This window comes from Gymnoscopelus microlampas (genome assembly GCF_963454915.1).
Source record: "Gymnoscopelus microlampas genome assembly, chromosome: 16".
NCBI classification, from domain to species: domain Eukaryota; kingdom Metazoa; phylum Chordata; class Actinopteri; order Myctophiformes; family Myctophidae; genus Gymnoscopelus; species Gymnoscopelus microlampas.
This window is the reverse complement of record NC_139953.1, coordinates 18,076,741-18,097,166: the sequence shown is the minus strand read 5'-3', so window position 1 is coordinate 18,097,166 and position 20,426 is coordinate 18,076,741. Positions and strand designations below refer to the sequence as shown.

The window sequence follows — 20,426 nt, the reverse complement described above, 5'->3', positions numbered from 1 at the left end:
TCTACAATAAATGAAGCTGCTTGCTCACTCAATGCTGAGAGAATTATGTTCAAAATAACTGGTCCCAATAAATCAGAAACCGACAAACGTGCAAAAAGGGGAAGTCAGGAAAATGTAGGGTGGATGAGATAATGAAGGGGCAGAGAAAAGGGACGGGGGGGTCACTAATATAAACCTGTACAGTATGTGTGTTGTTCAGTAGAACAATAGAAATAGTGGAGTCAGGATGATGGATGGGGTGCTAGCGGGGGTTAATGAACACGCGGTTCGATCGCTGAGCTAACTCAACTAAACCTAACATCACTGCGATTAGCCTCCAGCGCATGACGCTAGAAAGCCTTGTTGACCGTTTCCTTACAATCACTGGTTTCACAGAGAAATGTCACACCATTTCTTACATCTGATCTCTTTACTCTGAAGGCTATCAAAACAAGCTTTCCAGTTTCTGAAAATATTGTGAGTGACCAGAGGACATTTTTAACATGCAACAACAGAGCTTGACACAGCCTGCTCTACAGAGATTACACATGCCGAATCGTGATATTGCACATTTGAAGTACTATAAATACAGACAGGATCAACGCCCTTTCGTGATTCAGCCGGTCAATTTTAGTAGGTGGAGACCACTTCTGGGAGCGACTCCATCTAAAACCCCCGCAACTTCCAAGCCAAAGATTTCAACCCCCATGATATTCCAACAAAACCAACCCAAATCCATATTGATCCATTTTCCAGCCTATTCTGTATTATTGACAGTCTCACAGCCTATTCTGTACTTCCTCAATAAAGATGAAGTAATATCAGGTTGTGATCCTAGCCTTGTGAATAAGTTAATAATAATATGCCTCATTATGCCATAGTGAGGGTATTCACCCTGCACTTAATGTTTTATTGAAGTCCTGGGCCCCGGCCCCTCATCTTTCATTAAAGTAACTCTTTCGTCATCATATCCCACAGCTATTCCTGATAATGATGATGATCACATTTCTGGCAACGGGGCACAAGGTGTGCATCTCTTCTTGTTGGCTGAAATATATATCCAGTTGTATAGTACTGTAGGTCTATATCAGCTAGCCTGATAAACCATGTCGTGGAAATCACATTTCATTTCATTTCAGCGAGGGTAAATTCAGACTGCTGAATGAAAATGAAATTGAATTCCGCGACCGGGTGGTTCACTAGGCTATATATCAGCCACCTCAAGCTCAACCTTGGCGAGACGCTTAGCCTCCTTGGCTAATCCTATAACTCCTCACCATCACCAAAACTCCCTACAGGACTCCAACTACTAGAGCTTGTCAGAAAATAACTGCTATAGGGAAGGCCCAAGATGATGCCTCCCGAACCTGATCTTAGACAAACCTGGATTTTCCTCACCTAGGGGACTTCTCCAAACTCTAATCATATCCTCTGCTTGGACTGGTGCAGCTTGTTCCTGTCTAGTCTCCAGGGGGTTCCCCTCCTATATCTCATCTAGAATACAATACATGTGCATTCACTCCACTGCCTCTATGTAGCCATTTGTATCAGATTCAACTCCCTGGTGCTGGCACACATGGCTACCAATGGAGCTGCACCCCCATAGCTCCAGGCCACACTCTATTGCTGCTCCCTGGTCTATGCCCTGCAGGGCACTTGGCTCTTTCTTCCCTGCGGCAACTTGGCCTTGACACCAGCGCTTCCCAGTGGGTGAATAATCATCCTATCTCCGAAAGGAGAGCAATTTATTCCATTTTTGACTACATTAAACACCTAGCATACTATTTAGTACTGTAATTTCAAAATAGTCAAACATATTGAATTGTGATAGCGACCCTGATGAAGACCATCAATACGCATTGGTCAATTAGTTTGCCTTGCTTAAAGAATAAATTCATAATTTTTCAGCTGAAAACTGAGGGCCATACTGGTTCTCAATGTGGGGTCCGGGGACCCCTAGCCTGAGGGTTCCTTGAGGGGGTTCCAGGGGGTCCCCAGCAAAATGTGGAACAGTTTATTTTTTGGCGATTTGAAAATAGCTTATCTACAAGCTCACAACCAGAGCTGTGATGAGATGCGTTGTGAGCTTTTTCAATAACATGTTGAAAATTGCAGAAAATAGCAAATGTTGACCAATCTTCTCTTATGGGGGTCCCTGGCATAACATATTTTCAAATGGGGGTCCGTGGCCAAATGTATATCAATTTGAGTGTCCTTCACATACAAATGTTTGAGAATCACTTGCCTTAAGAGCTTTTTTTCCATGGTTGTCTGTACCACTGGGGTTTTATATCCATCTACCCGTTTCACTAAAGAGCACTTGTCGTGTGAGCCATTAGAACCATGCAGCGCTTCCTTCCGTTGTAAAATATAGAATTGTGAAGCACACAGTTGTGTATAAGGAGTTTCGCTGAAAAGGTTCCCTCTTGCACACGGAAACTGAGGAGGCAGGTAGTGTAGGCTCTGTTAGTGAGGAGACAGTGTCAAGGATGAGAGAGTACTGTGAGAGTTCAGCAAGAACAATTATTCATACGGCACCTCTGCTAAACCTGTGAATGTCCCGTACATGTCAAAATCTCAGCGTGGGAGCAGACATACTGAGGAGAGGCACAAACCGGGGAGGAATGAGAACTGCAATGCTAGCTAAAAGCGCCTAATTAAAACACAGCTTTTTGGTAAGGTAAATCTATCATGACATTTACTTTGTCTAGCGATCAGGCCTCAGACACACAGCTAAACATACAGTTTGCTTACTAATGTGTAAATAAAACAAAGCACAACCTTGAATGTTGTTGAATTGCCTTATTTACATTGACCAAGTGCTGCAGTAAATGTGAGGTTTGATAATGTTATATTATCAAACCCCCCCCCCCCCCAACAACAGAGTAGTACTACAGTACCGGTACTTGAAATCAATATATTAATAAAGTTGATGACCAGGTAAATTAATTTGCTGATCAAGCTGATGATGAACTCAGCTCCATCAATCAATATTGTCCTTAAAGGAAAAAGGAATACATATTGCAAAGAAAATCTTCAATGACAATTTATCCATTTGTTAAGTTAAATGAACGCTCAGGACTTTATTGTGTACTTGCACAGTAATGGCAGAATAGAACGCAGCTGGAGAGTGAAAGTCAAAAGATTCCGACCCTCACAGATGACTGAGTCAACTGAGTTTCCTGAGTGGCTGCCTGCCTGTTTTGCTCGTGTCGCCCACGCAAAACACTGTGATCCGAAACAACAGCCAAGTCAACATAATGGGACTCCCAACTGGGAGACTAAATGATGTCAACTTGACATTGTGCCCTCTGCCATGCTTGGGGGGAAACCTCTACATCATATCTGCGCCACGGGGCTTTCCCATACATCACCGGTGCGCCGGAACGGGCGCTTGGCTCGCTCCCCTGGCTTAATGATGCTTTGAACACATTAGCGGCTGTGGTTTCGCAGGGAAAGGAATCACTCAACCACAACCTGGTCTGCTATAGAGCACCGAGCTTGGGGGCGGTCGAAGTTCACCTCGTATGTTAATTAAAATGGCTTCTTAATCGGTTATGCGAGCTCTCCCAGGGGTGGTGGTATAGACCCCTTAACAGACGACGTCACACTGATAAGAACCAGTATGCGTGCAACCAGTATGCGCTAAATGAAACCCATTCTACCCATTCTATTCTAGTCTATAGTGCTGCCGCACTCCATGAGATGAGCAGATTGATTCCCTGATCACTCCGTCCACTAAAGAGTATGATATTATCCCACAAATGACTCTAGATCAAACCTTGTTTTCCGTGAATAAATCCATTGTAGTGACCTTTTCGAAAATGTGAACTAAGAGTTAGGCTATATGGCTTGTAATCATGAGGAGTCATGTGTGAGAGGTGCTTGCTCTCTGAATAACAAAGTAGAGGTGAACAACGTAATACATGAAATTCAGATTTGCCAAGTCTCTTGACACTTTCAAGAGGCTGGTTTATTTATTTCTCTTTTTTTAAGAAAAGCTTGTGTTTTTGAATCTGTAGATTCTGAGTTATATTATTTTAAGATTAAAGTCCAAAATACCACAAATGTGTCCTATAGAGCTAGAGCATCCTAAACAATCTGAGCCAGAACTTGGCCCAGGTTTTATGATACTGGACAATCATGAAATACGGCTTCCTCAGGTAAATAATAGTATCATTAATTATAGCGCAACAAACTATGCATTGAATGCTGAACTGTGATGTAGAAAATACTAACAGCAAAATAAATGTAACTGTTCCCTGTTGTAAATATTCACTCAACATGACATGAATGATGTGTTACAATACAATTACATAGCAATTATAGAATAAGGAAGCTGAAATTAGTGTGTTTTTAAAATAATCTAATCTCAGTGCCATTTTGCCAGGATCGCATATAGCCCAGAATGAAACGACACATGTAGTTTAACATTGATTAGCAAAACCAAGGGGACACTGTTAAAGGACCAAACTGGTGGTCTGGCATGTTTAGCCAGACCATAAATTTTCATATAAATGCTGACCATTTTCCGCATGTCATCATTTGTTATATTTGGGAATAATTACCAGATTTAACTACTTTTTAGGATTCGAACTTTCAGGTGATAAACCCACCTTAAAAGGTGCTGTTACATTTTCTTTGCAAAAGAAAAAGGGGTAACCTCTATATTCTGATATTAATAATGTATATAGAGTGTTCAGTAACAGGGGTCTCCCCATCTCTTTAATACAAATAAAAATACATTTTCTTTTTTTAGCTGGGTCACCAATTTCATCCAATCAGGAGAGAGAACCCATTTGTCAGCTTCAATTTTATGTTCCTGTTCCAATTCTGTCAGCTCGTTTTTTGTTTCATCACTTCCAATTTTGACTTGTTTATCCTGTATCCTGTAGAGCTCTCTGCTGATTGGATGACATTGGTATGCCGACCTAAAGATGTATTTTCTGTTTACTGAAGAGCTGGAGAGACAGGGAGACTTCAGTAACTGAAAACACACTCTATTGCAATGATTACTATCTGAATAGAGCTATTTAACACAGAAAATCTCGCTATGTTTAAACTTTTATGCTTTTCCAGCCGACAATTCAGTTGACATTAAGAATTCATAGACATTTCAATTGTGTACATAAAATAATCTCTTCTCCAGACACTATTTTCGGCAAATGCATTAAAACACAACAATAAGGTAACTTTGACAAAACGTAGTCTAACCCTGGCAGAATTTGTACTGTGTTGGATAAGCTATCTCACAAATTCTCACACTCAGGCTTACCATTACCATTTACAGTGGAAGAAAGTTTCAAGTCTCTGCAATTTGAAAGGAAATTAGAACGGTCCCATGTGTAGATCAATGAACCTGCTCAGCCCATTGTACAAATATACGCATCGTCACATTCTCCCTCTCTCTCTCTCACATAAAGCACACACGCACGCACGCACTCACGCACACCCCTGCTTGCCTAGCAAAAAAACGTTACATTTTCATGTGACACAATATTTGTCATGCATGCTGCTGCTTAGTTGGACTTATAGCATATTCCTTGCCTTCAATTATCTCAAATCTGACTTGTATTATGGCTATACACAAAGCAAACTGTTCACGTGTGTCAGAAAGATTAATGCTTAAAAAAAACTCACAGACTCTTTGATTGGATTAACCTGTGAATATTCTGACATCATAGGCTGTTAGACTTCCCAGCATGCCTCGGGGCACATCTGTGTCTGTAATTGTTCTATTGTTGTGTCATTTGCCATGGGGAATGCGTTGTGTGGTTTGATGTCAGCTGTGATTAATGTCTTTGGTTTGTGTTCATTTAACCATATTGTGTGTGAATTTATTTGGGGAAATACAGACTGTTTGGGGTAGTTGCAGAGATAAAAAAAAACTAAATGTGAAAGGGGGGCCTATGGCCCCATGAGCAAGACACTTAACCCCTAACAGCTCCCCTCTGTGCACTCATCTGAGCAGCCATCTTCTGGGTGAAGCAGTCAAAGTACTACCTCCCCACCCCGGGACCAGTAAATACTCCCTTTCCCTTATTAGTTAACTTTTCTTTGGAAAAAGGTTTCAATGTTTGGTCTCATTTGGGTTAATAAAAATGTGGTTTGGTGCATTGCTGTCCAATGATTTCTGTTCGCCTCTTTCAAGCTCATGTTGAGACTTATGTATTCCTTAGTCATCACTCACACTCACCTCAGCCCCTCACAATAAAAGCCTCAGACAATTTAACAGTAAAAATATACCCTCATGGGTCCTCTGTTTAAGAAAAATCCTCAGTGTTAATTCTCTCACACTTTCGGAATAAAATTAACACTGAGGATTTGACTGTGCAGTGGAACCTGGGATGGCCAGCTAGGAAAAAATAAGTGATTAATGGTAATGGCTGTTCCAAAGATAGCCCCCAGTGTCCTTGCCTTTATCCCTCCATTCGTCTGACAAAGTCAAGTCATCTGTGGGAGATGTCTGTGGGAATAAGAGCTATGGGGGACAAGCTTCTTAAGGAGTGCCATATTTTATAGAGTTAAAAACAAGCAGGTGAGTGTTTTATCTGCGGAATTCAGGAAATGAAAGACACCAGACAATGAGTCTAGCAGCAGATAAGGCAGACAGACATGAGTTAATAGGCTGAACGCTGTGATTAATTGATTCCACCCATTCAGTGACATAATTCTATCTATGTATGGGTATATTTCATTCTCATACTCAGAGGTAGCTTCATTAATCAGTCATCCACGCTTCCAGGTGACAGGAGGGGTAATACGTAAAAAGGCAGCACAACTCATTGCTCATGCCTCATTGTTTCATATGTGTCCGGTTGACACCTTCGGCCTTGTTAAGCCTGAGTTATACTTAGTATCGCATGCCAAGAAGACATGATCTACAAGCTCGTAGATCTGCTATTGTAAGTGTGCAACATAGGCACGCAAAGTTAAGCATATCAGGCTTTACATTCATTTGCACACAGAAGCATGGTCTCTCATGTTATTTAAACCTCCATTTTACCTGGGTTAGATTTTCTCAGCGACCAATCCATGCTCTTTTTAGCCACACCCCGCCCCCGGGGCAGGAAGCTACCCTTTTTTGGTCAAATTGGTGACTGCATCAAGTGGACTCGGATATTTTGCCATCAGATGTCATTTCTCAGAGGCCCAAACAAAAGATTTCTTTTAAATAATAGAGCAAAAGAGGACTCATTTGAAGACAAGCCTGCCAAAGTACCTGGCAAGCCTGACGGCGTTACGAGCTCCAGCTCCACAATCTCTCCGCTTTTGTCAGGCTCGCCAGCGTTGCTATCAAGCCACCCCTGAGGCACATTCACAACACGTGGTTCTTCAACGTATATCCCCACCTGACATCCTCGGAGTCTCCCTCCTAATTATGTTCACTTGCAGCGAGGAGGCTTATTATGCTGCATGTCTATATGTGTCTCTGTGTGAGAGAGAACCACTGGAGGATGCAGCTCTACTCTTTCTGCCATCTTAAGCAGTATGCAAAATAAAGCCTGCCGCAGATTATTGCTGAAGCTTCAGAATACTGTGTTGCATTGTGATCCTCTGTGAGTTCTCCCAAATGTGCATCAGAGATATGGAAGAGGCTAATGTTGGCCTATTTGTTCATCAGTCTGTCTGTCTTATCCGTCTATCCATCCTTTACCCATTGTGTCAGAGTTATGGAATTTTCAACAGTGCCATGTATGGCTGGGTATTGGCAGGTAACTCGATGAAGGAGTGCCGATATGATGCATGACCAAAATGCCACAAGATAAAGGAAAATAATCTCTATGGGCTTTGAGAGGGTCAGGGGCTAGCTTTAGTTTCACTGACATTTTCAATGTCCTCTCCTCTCTCCTCTAACTTCTTTCACCCTCTACATTGCATAGGGATTTCCCAGCTTGGGGCGTATAGGTTTCAACACAGCACAAGAACCATAGTCCCTATTCGGGGGGGCGAACGATCAGCGACAATATAGCAGATCAACTTTACAAGCTCACAAAACATAACGCTGTGATCATGGTTATCTTCAGCAAAGAGATTTGGTATCGAGGGGAAAAATCAGAGGGTACAAGTATAGGGCCATGAGGGACTCCAGTCAACAAAGTCTATATGGTTTAAACTGGTTAAAAACAAACAATAAAAATCAAAAAAAATATTGCAATACAGGCCTATCATATGGATATGATAAATGCATCACCAATACGTATGCCAATCTTCAATATTTTGAGCACAGCCGTGTCATTAAATAGTTTATATTGGTCTATTTCTTTTACTTATTACTGCATAAATCATTCATTACAGTTGCACATTCAAAGTCTATAGTAACTCTAGTCCACTCTGTTGATTTGTCCTTTACTCTTTTCAGCATACGCCAACATTACAATCATGACCATAGTCACCATGCCCCTCTGTGCATTCGGTCTGTTCACACCATCTCTGAACAGACATACCCAGCACATTATCTGTCAGACTCGGAGCTATTGCTGCCCAGGATCAGTCATGTTCAAGTCTGTTGTTGCCATGCAAAAGGCAGGCCCAGGGCAATAGGCTGGAAGACCTGACCCAAATCTGTCTTTACATAAGGCCCTTTACCATGACGGAGACAGACACATGCAGAAAATGAGGCTCAGGGCTGCAAATAATTAGATTATTCCAATATCATAACGCAGCCAATCATATTGGTGATTTCGTCCGGCTGGCTGCTGTGCTGAGCAGAAGGCTTGATTAAAAGGGCGAGGGAGCAGAGCAGAGAGATGAAACAGGGAGGGGGGGGGAAGAGAATCAACACTGGGTACCAGATTTCCTTAATTGGTCTGGAAGGAAGAGTGTTTAATTGATATAGATGGCAGCACACATGTCTGCACATTATATCGAGCTTGAGCTCTGAAGTAGAACCATACATTAGAAAGACATCTAAGTTAAAAAGTGGTGTCCGTGTCGTAATAAACAGATCTCAGCTCAAGACACAGGTGCGCAACTGTCATTTGAAGTCATAAAAAAAATGAAAATAGCAGATTGACAAGAAAATAGCAGATCGACAAGCTCACAATGCAACGCGTTGCATTGTGAGCTTGTCGATCTGCTATTTTCAGCGAAAGCTTTCCCCACAATAACAGAACACAGAAAAGACACTAATATTGAGCCCTGACTCCGCTCACCCATATGGGGTTTAAGTGGTTAATAATATCCAAATATCCAAATGGGCCTGGCCACCTGCTATCTCTGTCTGTGAGGAACAAAAACATGTGCTATGCTAAAGGTAGTCTATCTGCATGGGTTTAGCAGCCTAATTCATTTGCAGGTAATGAATAAATAGGCTACTACACCCAACATAGGCTACTATACAGACAGGTGATGTGATATAGGCTACTATACGCACAGTTACGCACGTTCAACACTATAGGCTTTATCACTGCCGTTCAAAAATAGCAGATATATACAAGATACTGTGCGAACTTGTAGATCTGATATTTTTGAAAAATCTAGAAAATGTGTGCACATCTTTGAATATATATAATTTAGGGCTATCCATCCTCCGTCCTAAAATATGAACATCGTTCAAAAAATACAAAGAGAGTAATGATGAATCCCAAGCTATACTCACGTGCCATATCGCAAAGAAGATGAGGGAAGCACAGAGGACCAGAGACAGCATGTAGCAGAAGGCAGCGAAAGTGAACATTATAATTGAAGGGGCGAAACGGATAGATATTTTTTCCAAAAGAAGGACGACTCCTTAATTATAATCACACCTAAAACAACGTTGTAAATAAAGTTCTTCTCATGATGGTGCCACGTCAAGTCAAGGCAGTGACAGACACCATCAATTTATGTCCCCTGAGTGTTGGCAACAATGTGTTGCAGAGAGTCTCCAGACGAACACAGAGTCTCCAGACGAACGGCAGCGCGCGTCCACAATGCTCTTCACTTTGAAGCCAATGCGTGTTTACACACTGAGATTGTGACTGGAGGGGGGGGGGGGGGAGAGATCAGTCCAGTTGGTCCAACAACAGTAGACTTGACAGGACTATAAATGTCCTCCAACACCTTAAAACGATTACCATCTAAAATCACAGATGCACATAAATCACATCGAGGACCGGTGGAAAATTGATACCGAGGTTATGCGCAAATAAACCATCCGGGGAGATGAGATGTTGAATTCAGCTGTCAGGCGGAGGTAATCCATTCATTCAGCTACTGAAGCAACGCCACTGCACGCATATAAACGTGCAATGATGCTACGACATGAGATCCGATCGCCACTTCTGGCACAAAAGCGTAAAAAATATGCTGTTTTATTTAATTCCCCCGACAGACAAACCTATCAGCTCCACAGAACAGCGAGCGCAGGGAAGGCGCTTTAACAGGTGGATTTAAAAGAGCTGCGCGCAAAGCCGAGAGGCGCGTCCCTCCAAACATTAGAACACGAATTATGATACAGTAGGCTGATTTAGTTCCACTGATTGATATTTTACATGTTACAAACTCGTTAGTAATTACTTATATTAAATTATCGTGAACGCAAAGGTAAATCCGCAGCAGCGTAGCCATAAATGATGGCACACGACACGAATGACAAGACATCAAGAAACAAAAGCCCATTGGTTTGGGGCGAAAGGGGGGGGGGGGAGAACCGTGGTGAAAAAAAAAGATGAAGTAGAAAAACAACGACTTCCAATGATCTAAAAAAAGATGAAATCCTTCACTTGGCTTCAGTAGGAGCACTAAGGGAAAGAGACTGATCTATTGGCGCCGCCGAGTGTTTGGATCACGGTATACCACCCACATGTGTGCGCTAACACGTGTGTTACACAGACATTGTAACCTGTAAACCTGGAACTTTGAATTCCATGCTTTGCAAGTTTGCAGCTTAAGGATCCTCGGACATTAATATTTCACTGCAGATAATATAAAATGCAAGACACTTGACAAGATGTAGGCTTATTGGGTTAAACTAAATGATTGTACGTCACGCTGTCGAGAGTCACATTATTCGTTAGGTAACCAATTCCGGAGTGACCGTATAGGCTACTGTTGACTCTCCTCACGTCACGAGGAAGTTTGTTTTAGCAACGGTTTGAGGCACCTTGTTGCCATGTAAGATAGCAGAAGACTTGTTTTAGCTGGTGGAGTTATTTTCATATGTCCAATGGACCAAATAGCCTAACTAAAATGTTAAAGACATGTTCACATAATATAGGGCCAGGCCATGATGTATTACAAGAATATAGACCTCATATTCGATACATCAAACCCAACCTGACGGAGTAAGTAGAAAACGTTTTATGATAGGATGCATGCATGCCATGTATGGGCACTGGAACAATTTCACAATCACATAGACAGGTGTGTGTGATTAAATGCACACAGGTGTTACTTGTTTGTGGGAACTTCACAAGTAAAGAGTGTTAAAGACCTGTCCAGTCCTGTCTCCGAGAGTGTATAGTATTAATTAATATTCTGCATATATAGAACACTACAGCTACTATACAGGACAATATGCGCATGAAGAATAGTGGGTGAATGTTGTCTAGGCCTACTTGGTTTTGTATTGAGCATGTTACCATAAAATGTCAGTCAGGCAAAAAAAAAAAAAAAAAGTATGTTGACATTCTACATTTTAGTTTTATGAAAACATTCTGTATTGGCTCTGAGGTGCTCAATAAAGCAACTCATACCAACGACTAAAATAGCATTTTTAGATGAACTTGAAACAGGCTGTTGTTGTCATGGAACCTAAATAAAGCCTGCTAATACAATACTTAGACTTAGAGTGACCTGTCAGACTTCTCATTGCTGCCATAGCAGTTACTGAACCTCATGCAAACATTTTCAAAAATAACAAAACATAGCAGATCTACGTGATGAAGTGTACCCATCCTACTAAAGCGGTTATGTCTGTGTCAGACAGACAGACAGACAGACAGACAGACAGACAGACAGACAGACAGACAGACAGACAGGCAAAGAGAGACACAGAGGCAGGCACTGAGAGAGACAGTCAGGGACGTTGAAGGAGAGAGAGCCTATAGAGGATGGAGGAAGAGAGACAGTCTGAACAGTCTCCACAGCAACGGCGAACTGTCATGACACCTGATCATATGCTCGGGTGTCTTAAGAATGGCCTCAGACATTGAGAGGAAAATGTATTTAAACATTAATACCAGTTGTGGACAGTAGTTAATTACTTTTACTTGAGCACTGTTACTTGAATTAATTTTGGAGTATCTGCACTTTACTTGAGTAGTTTTGGATACTTATGACTTTTACACCAATCAAAGACCAATATTGTATATACTCCACCACAACAGTAGCCTACATTATGAATGAACCACTTTAGCCCCTTTTCAAATGTAGTGTAAATAGCAGATCTGCATGCTTACAATGTGTCACAATGTGACACGCTGTGAGCTTGTAGATCTGCTATTTTCACTATTGTTGATATTTTTGATGAACATTTCTGGAAAATCTCAATTCTTATGTGGAAAATGACTGTGCACTTTCAGTTGTAGTTGAGTAATGTTTGAGGATATCTATACTTTGACTCAAGTACTGGGGTTGAGTGCTTTGTCCACCACCGCTGTCATGACACCTGATCATAATTCATGCTGGGGTGTCTTAGGGATGGCCGACAAAAATGTATTCAAACATGAATACACACATTTTTCTTCTTATATCCAAGATAACTATTTGTTAAAGCTGTCAGAATGTGCATGCTCTTTTTGAACTAAAGATGTTTCAGCATTCATACAGTTACTACACATAATCACATATGAGTGCTGTACTATGCATCTGCAGATAATGTCAAAGAATGCTATTATGAGTATAATTTATCACTGCAGTGTAACCAATCCATGTCAGTCCATGAAATTGTTTACATGCTAGACTCAGACACCTAGTTTACGGTAGAGCCAGACTGATATACTGGCCATTATAAAAAATTAAATAAATGTTATTGTATTATTAATTGTGCAGCCTGTATCCAAATTTGTAACCACTTTGAGTCTGGCATCCCTATTTTGGCATTGCCAGGGAACATTTTTAAACGTTTTCCCAAATTTTGTTTGAATAGGGCTTAAGTGGGTAAATAAACAGTGATGTGTTACATTTGAATCTGTTTATTGCATATAATATATGCAATATATATGCTATATTCGAGAAGGTAAATGTTCTCAAGCAGAAAACTTTGCACTTGTTTATGGTCAAAATATCGGTCATGGGTGTCTAGCACTCTCCAAAATCTGTATTGACATCGGACCCAAAAATGTGGCACCGGTCGGGCTGTAGTTTACAGATCACTGACACGTCTAACTTGCTGTGAGTGTTGCCATCCATGTTGACTCTAGCCTGACCTTTGACCACTCAGGTGTGACCTTGACTGGCGGTCCCGCCGCCGCTGGCTGGCCTCTCCGCGTTACGGCGACGCCCCCTTCCCTCACATCAGAGACGCCAAGTTCCCACAAGACACACGTCTACTGAGGGCTTTCCCACGTGAGTAGCATCACCACAGGGAAGGCTCATTTACATACAAAGGTTTCTCATATTGTCGCTGTCGTGCAGAAAATCTCCATATTTAATTTCTTTTAATGTTCAATCTACAAGCTCACAACGAATTGTGATGCAATGCATTAGATCTTCTAGCTTTACGCTATTTCTAAAAAATAAATTAAATTGAACATTTTCACCTATTATGACTTGCCCAAAATAGGAAAGCAGGTTGAATGTGGCTAAAGTCTAGTCTGTACGTGGGTTTCATCCTTACTTAACCAATGAAAAGTATGAACAAGAGCTTGTGTATACATTTCATTCTAACCATTCAGAACACAGCCCCCCCCCCCCCCCCCATTTCCCGCGAAAAGCAACCATTTCGGACATACAAGGTTTCTGCCGGACAGTGACGATATGAACCATGTGGACCCAAAAACGAATATAAACTCAACATTCTAATGTGTAGAATCCAACATGGTGTCTACAGAGGAGTGGATGTATCACCCTGACCTCCGCCCGCGTCGGGTCCTGGCCCCCCGCACGGAGAGACCTTCAGCTGGGCTTCATCGGCCAGCTGCAAGGCGCTCTCAGCTTCACAGCACTGACGCCTTCACGGACGGCAGGAAAAACAGTTAAGTCTATTAAACGGAGCCCTTTCGTATTGTGAGACGTGTTCAGCACCATCCCGGGTTCTGCTCTCTCTATCTCAACGATTCCCAACCTGTTACAGACAGGTGAGGTGATGACGTGAAGGTATTGCTAGTGGGCCCCAAATTATTTGGCAAAACACTAACATAAACAAAAACTAAACTTGAAAACCTTGAAAAAAATCTTTTCATTGTGATACCAATTAATAAGAACTTAAAAGTATACTACGTTGTTTCCGATGATCCAAGCCGGAACACAATCAATTGATTGATAATTCAAATAAAAATGCTCTCAAAATGCATGCGGCCCACCCACCTGACCACTTAACACGGCAGCCATTTGGCTGCCGTGTGAAGTGGTCAGATGGGTGGGCCACAAACGCTTTTGAGATTGCTGACCCAGAAAAGATTGGGAACCCCTCTTCCTCCGTTTCTGCTGACAGTCTCTCTTTGAGTCTCTTTTAGACCACCATGCAGTAATTGGAACCAGACCCTACATCTCCCCTGAGTACAGTCCAGCCTTCTACAAGTTCAGCTCCTCTCTCTGCCACTATGGGTGAGCAACCTCTCAGTGTTAATTTATTAGTGTGGTTGCCAACACACTATAGTACTTGGGCGACTTTATTTTTGTAAATTAATTTCTAGAGCAACCCCAAAAGTTTGGCACGCCACTCCTCCCACAGTTTTGGCGGCATATAGTCGAGCCATATGTCAAATCGACCGGCTTCATCGGGAATCGTGTGCTCCCATTTTGCTAAGAGATATGTTGTATAGTTTAATCTAAATAAATGTATTAGTGAATGAATTTTCCCCATTGACATTGACTCAAAATTGTGCCTTTCTAGTTGCTTTTGTAACTCTGTAAGTGTGCAAATGTACAAAGGGAAGTCCAATGTGATTCAGCCAAATGTTTAACAGAAGGACACTCCGAGGCTAAACACTAGAGTAGGGGACAGTATAATATGAAAATAAAGACCCCCTGAAGACCCCTTTAATGCAATAACACATGCAGGCCTAATGAGTGCTCCTGTACTTTATTTGGAGTCTTTTTTGAAGGGCCCAGGTCAAAACTATGTTTTCATAGTGTGTAAACGTAATGTGCACACTCTCTGAGTTGAACACTGAATCTTAATGTATAGTTTGACAGAGCACCAATTATTAATGTTGCAAGTTAGTAGGTAGCCTTTAAATAAGAGTAATTGGTGAAATACTTGTACATGTTTTTGTTTGTACCTGTGTTTTTATGCAGTATAAGAGTATAAGAAGAATAGTTACTTTTCCTTCCATATCATCAATACCATTGCTATCAGGTACATATTAAGCCTACTGGTGCTGATAGAGCCAGGTCTATTGATTTTTTGGAATTTTCTTACCGTCTTGGTTATAATGCAGTGATGGAAAAGGGGAACTGCAGTATAAGCATACGGCCAGCAGATGGAGCAATTGTCTTTTCTATTGCTGAAGTGAAAAGGGACAGAAGCATAAATTAGACTGCATCTCTCTTCACTGTGGTATGATTGACAGTTTTTTTGTATTAGAAATATGTATGGTCAACATAGATCATAGATGTGGTTGTATACAAATAAGATCTAACTGCTAGCACTGAGATATGTTATTATGGCTGTGTCTAAACTGTCAGGAATGAGTTCGAACTAGGACCCAAATGCAGGTCACAACTCAAAAAGTCTTTATTCTAAATAACCCAGGTTTTCCGGAACAGGGCATGCAAACATCAAACATAGACCGGTGGGATTTCTGAAATATGTGATTATTAGAGGCATTTGGGGGTAAAAGTCGGGAACTAGGCCATATTACATAATTCAAGGGTGCTGAATCAGAAAAACACGGTTCCCAAGCAAAATTCTTAGTGCTTAACCTCCTAATTTGCATATCAAAATGGCTGCCGATTTTGAAGTATTTCTTAAACAACTCTATAACAAAGCAAGCAAATCTGACAAATAAAGTGTATATATTTATGTTCTGAGGGTCATACAATGTGTGGAAGATATTTGTAATGTAATAAATTGTAAATAAGTATGCAAATTAGAGGCCACCATTACATAAAATGATGTACCGTAGTACTCAAACGGTGCAAAAGGTGCATCCCCCTTATTTTGTTCCTAATTATCTGTATTTTTGCCATCCTTAGGACATCTAATATACATACTTTTTCCCCATGCTAAATGTTTAGTTTTTGACCTTCTAATCTGCATATCTGAATGGCTGCCAAATTGGCAAATTCGCACCTTTATCTTCAATAACTCTGTGGCCAGGCAAGCAAAATTGACAAATGAAGTGTCTATATACATTTTCTACAATGTGAGTAAAGAATTTGTAAGTAATATAATATGATAATATAATATAATATAATAATCAGCCTACTCCGAAATATGCAAAATAGCGGCCCCCATAACGGATAACGGTTTAGTACTCTAAAGATACTGTATTGGCCATTGTTGAACGAAAGTCTAGACACTAGACCACATTCATACAAGGAGGTTGATCATCACTCCGTTGCTGACATGCACACATGGCTGTGCATCGTAACCCAGATTTCCGGCATTTGCAACGACGTGTTGTGCATTGCATGGCATGCACATGAAATCATTTCTATAGGCTATACTAGCATGGAACAGGTTGAACTAGGCTAGAGTAGGTTGTACTAGGTTGTACTAGACTCTAATACTCTCTATTAGGCTTTACTAGTCCCTTGTCAGCCCTGTAGATACTCAGACCATAGGGACTAACCACTGTGTACACAGGCCATAGCTTGTGTGTGCACGAGCAATAGTTTTGCATGAACCTTTGTAGACCATAGTACAGATCTGCCTTGTACAGCCTAATATAGCCTAGTGCAGCCTAGCAAAGCCTACTAGAGATTAAAAAATCACACCCTGTGTGAAGGTAGCGGCGCCTTTGATACATTTTGTCATTGATATGTGTTTATAATATGTTTATAGCCATGTGTCGCGTGAAGCTTGACCAATCACTTTGTTGACGCACCTGACCAATCAGAACGTTGACGCACACGGACAAAGTCAGGTATAGAGCGGCTAGAGCCGCTAAAAAGCGTATTAGAGACCAGTAGAGTCTAGTACTGTACAGCCTAGTACATCCAAGACTAGTCCAGCCTTTTGGGAGAACAGACTAGGGGAGGGTGGTATAGGCTATACTAGCATGGAACAGGCCGGACTAGGCTAGACTAGGTTGTAATAGGCTGTACTAGACTCTAATAGGCTCTATTAGGCTGTACTAGGCTCTTGTCCGCCCTGTAGATCCTCAACCCATAGGGACTAACCACTGTGTACACGGGCAATAGCTTGTGTGTGCACAAGAAATAGTTTTGCATGAACATTTGTAGGCCAAAGTAAAGTACTGCCTTCTATAGCCTAATAAAGCCAAGTACAGCCTAGCAAAGCCTGCTAGAGCTGAAAACAGACTATTAGAGCCCAGCAGAGTCTAGTACAGTAAAGCCTAGTACACCCAGGTCTAGCCTAGTCCTAGGACTAGGCAGTAATAGGCTGGACTAGGCTGTACTAGGCAGGGCCCATCGGGGGTGGGGGGGGGGGACACAAGCCTGTATGGCAATCAACTGAAAAGTTAGGCTACATAGCTTAAACAATTTCAGCCTTTCCCTGTTGGCCGTCTAAGCGCATCTAGGAAGTTTCATAGGTTTTCGATGCTGGGAATTGGAGTTATGGCTGTTTAAAGCCCAGCCAATAGGAACACAGATGGGCGGGGCTTAATACATTTCAGCTAGTCCCTGTTGGCCGTCTAAGTGTAACTATAGCCATCCCCATCCCACTCTATATAGTTGTGTTGAAAGTAGTTTGTGTTCAGTTATCAGTACCAGTTCTGTGGCTCTAACTCATTCTGGGGGTGAGTTATACATGGGGGCAATTTATTTTTTGGTCATCAGGGGCCAAATGTACCAGGATTTTTCCATGATCTGAATATGTATTTTAGATGTCTTAAGGATGGTAAAAATACAGATAAGTAGAAATAAAATAAAATAAGGGGGATGCGGATGAATCACTTTAAGTACGAAACCGTTTTCTGTAATAGTGGCCTCTAATTTGCATATTTATTTACATTATTTACATTTATTTACATATATTACATTACAAATATCTTCCACACATTGTATGACCCTCAGAACATAAATATATACACTTTATTTGTCAGATTTGCTTGCTTTGTTATAGAGTTGTTTAAGAAATACTTCAAAATCGGCAGCCATTTTGATATGCAAATTAGGAGGTTAAGCACTAAGAATTTTGCTTGGGAACCGTGTTTTTCTGATTCAGCACCCTTGAATTATGTAAAATGGCCTAGTTCCCAACTTTTACCCCCAAATGCCTCTAACCTCCTTATAGAAGGCCTTTTTTCTGAAATCCCTCCTGTCTAACACAGCAAATACTCACTGACAAAGACATACAAACTGGCCAGAACCCAAAGGGTAAATATCACATTGGAACTATAACTCTTCTAAAGTGAACAAGATAACCAATAATCATGGAGTGGGGTGAGACAAGACAAGTAACAACAACAAGGGAAGACAGGAAATACTAGAACACACTTCACAAGAGACACATCAAGCAGACTATCTGCAGCACTGCAATATCTACACAGAACATACTGAATAGAGCAAAATTAACTAATAATAAACAACCAGGATAAACATAAATAAACACCAAAACCAAACGGGGGACAAGAAGAGAGCAATAAAAGCCCAAGAAGACAAATACTAACAAAGGTCCAGGGCAGACAGGAGCGCACTGTGAGATGAACAGGATGTTTCACTTCTGAGAGATGGTAGATATTAAATATTTTAGGGAGGATGTTGCCCAACAGTTTGTATGAATACTAGCAGCATGATGTGAATTCAAGCTTAATCTTAATTTATTTATGGCATGAAGTGCATATGAAAAAAAATTAAGAAGATGAGATGATCCCAGAACGCTCCAGTTTCACAGCATCCTCAGACACAGAATTGGACAGGTTATTCCTCACTCACTTGGCCAGGGTAGCAGCAGTACTGGAATAACTGGGTCTTCTGAAAACCACAGATACAGAGCTAGCGCTCTACTGTATATATATGTCACAGGGAAATTGGCATTCCAGGGAAATTGAAAGAGGGGCGCTCGCTTTTAGGCGCGGGGCTTCGGCGCGAGGCGGGGCTTTTCGAGACAGGGTTTTTTACGCGAGGCTGGCGAGGAGGCGCGAGGCGGGGCTTTGATACGAGGCGATACAATAGCAACCAGGAAGCTACGCTAGGGGAACGCTGAACACGCGTTCACACGCACACGTGAATAGTTATTGTCCATGACGGAGGCGCGCCGACTCAGCAGAGCTTGAGGCCGAGGAGGCGCGCCCTCGCGCCTCCAGGCGCGAGTGCCCGCGCTGACCGGCCGAAGGTCTGCTAGTCGAATCAGCGCCGTCCGAGTTGTGAACTGATATGGACAGAATAGTTCTTTTCATGGGTTACAGTCTATGGTTACACACACATGTGTGCGTGTGTGCATGCGCACACACGCACACATGTGTGTCGTCGTGGACACTGGATAGTTTTGCATTCATTCATTCACACGCTTGCGTTCATTGCCCTCTAGTGTTGGTCATACAGAATTTCCTGGGTGGGTGGTAAAAACAAGCGTTCCTTTTCCAATTTCCCTGGAATGCCAATTTCCCTGTAACATATACTGTATATATATATACATATATATATATACACATATATATATATACACATATATATACACACGCACGCGCGCACGCGCACGCACACACACACACACACACACACACACACACACACACACACACACACACACACACACACACACACACACACACACACACACACACACACACACACACACACACACACTCTCTCACACACACTTTTAGACTCATGACCATAGCACTAACATGGTTAACAAGTATCCCAATTTCCCCACAGGGGTTAATAAATTGATATCTCGTGAAATTTTCAGGACTTCGTCAAATTTCAAAGCAGACACCTTCATTCCCCTCCGGACTTCCAATACTCGGTGAGTGGATGTAGCTGTACCGCTCTAAGTAACTGGTTCTCACTTTGATGTCAAGGACTCCCAAATTGATATGAATTTGGCTGCGGACCCTCATCTGCAAAGACTTTGTGCCAAGCTATTTCGAATAGCCAAATTATAAAATAGAGTGGCTAAACTTATCCTCTGAAACTCCCTCAAGGACCCCTGGGGGTCCCTGACACCCTAGTTTGAGAGCAAATGTGTAATTTCAGAAAAAGTGGCAAAAAGTGACCACTTACGC

The 20,426-nt window shown here is 41.7% G+C and overlaps 1 protein-coding gene across 2 annotated transcripts in view; it reads right to left on the bottom strand.

Annotated features, from left to right (window-relative positions):
- Positions 1 to 9,658, bottom strand: part of cnih3 (cornichon family AMPA receptor auxiliary protein 3) — a gene marked incomplete at both ends in the record, with an annotated part of 89,310 nt that extends 79,652 nt beyond the window's left edge. For both annotated transcript variants that reach the window (XM_084081970.1, XM_084081971.1), the window contains one exon: positions 9,581 to 9,658. In XM_084081970.1, the coding sequence (XP_083938096.1) occupies positions 9,581 to 9,658 (78 nt within the window). The remainder of the gene's footprint in view (positions 1 to 9,580) is intronic.
- Positions 9,659 to 20,426: the final 10,768 nt, after the last annotated feature.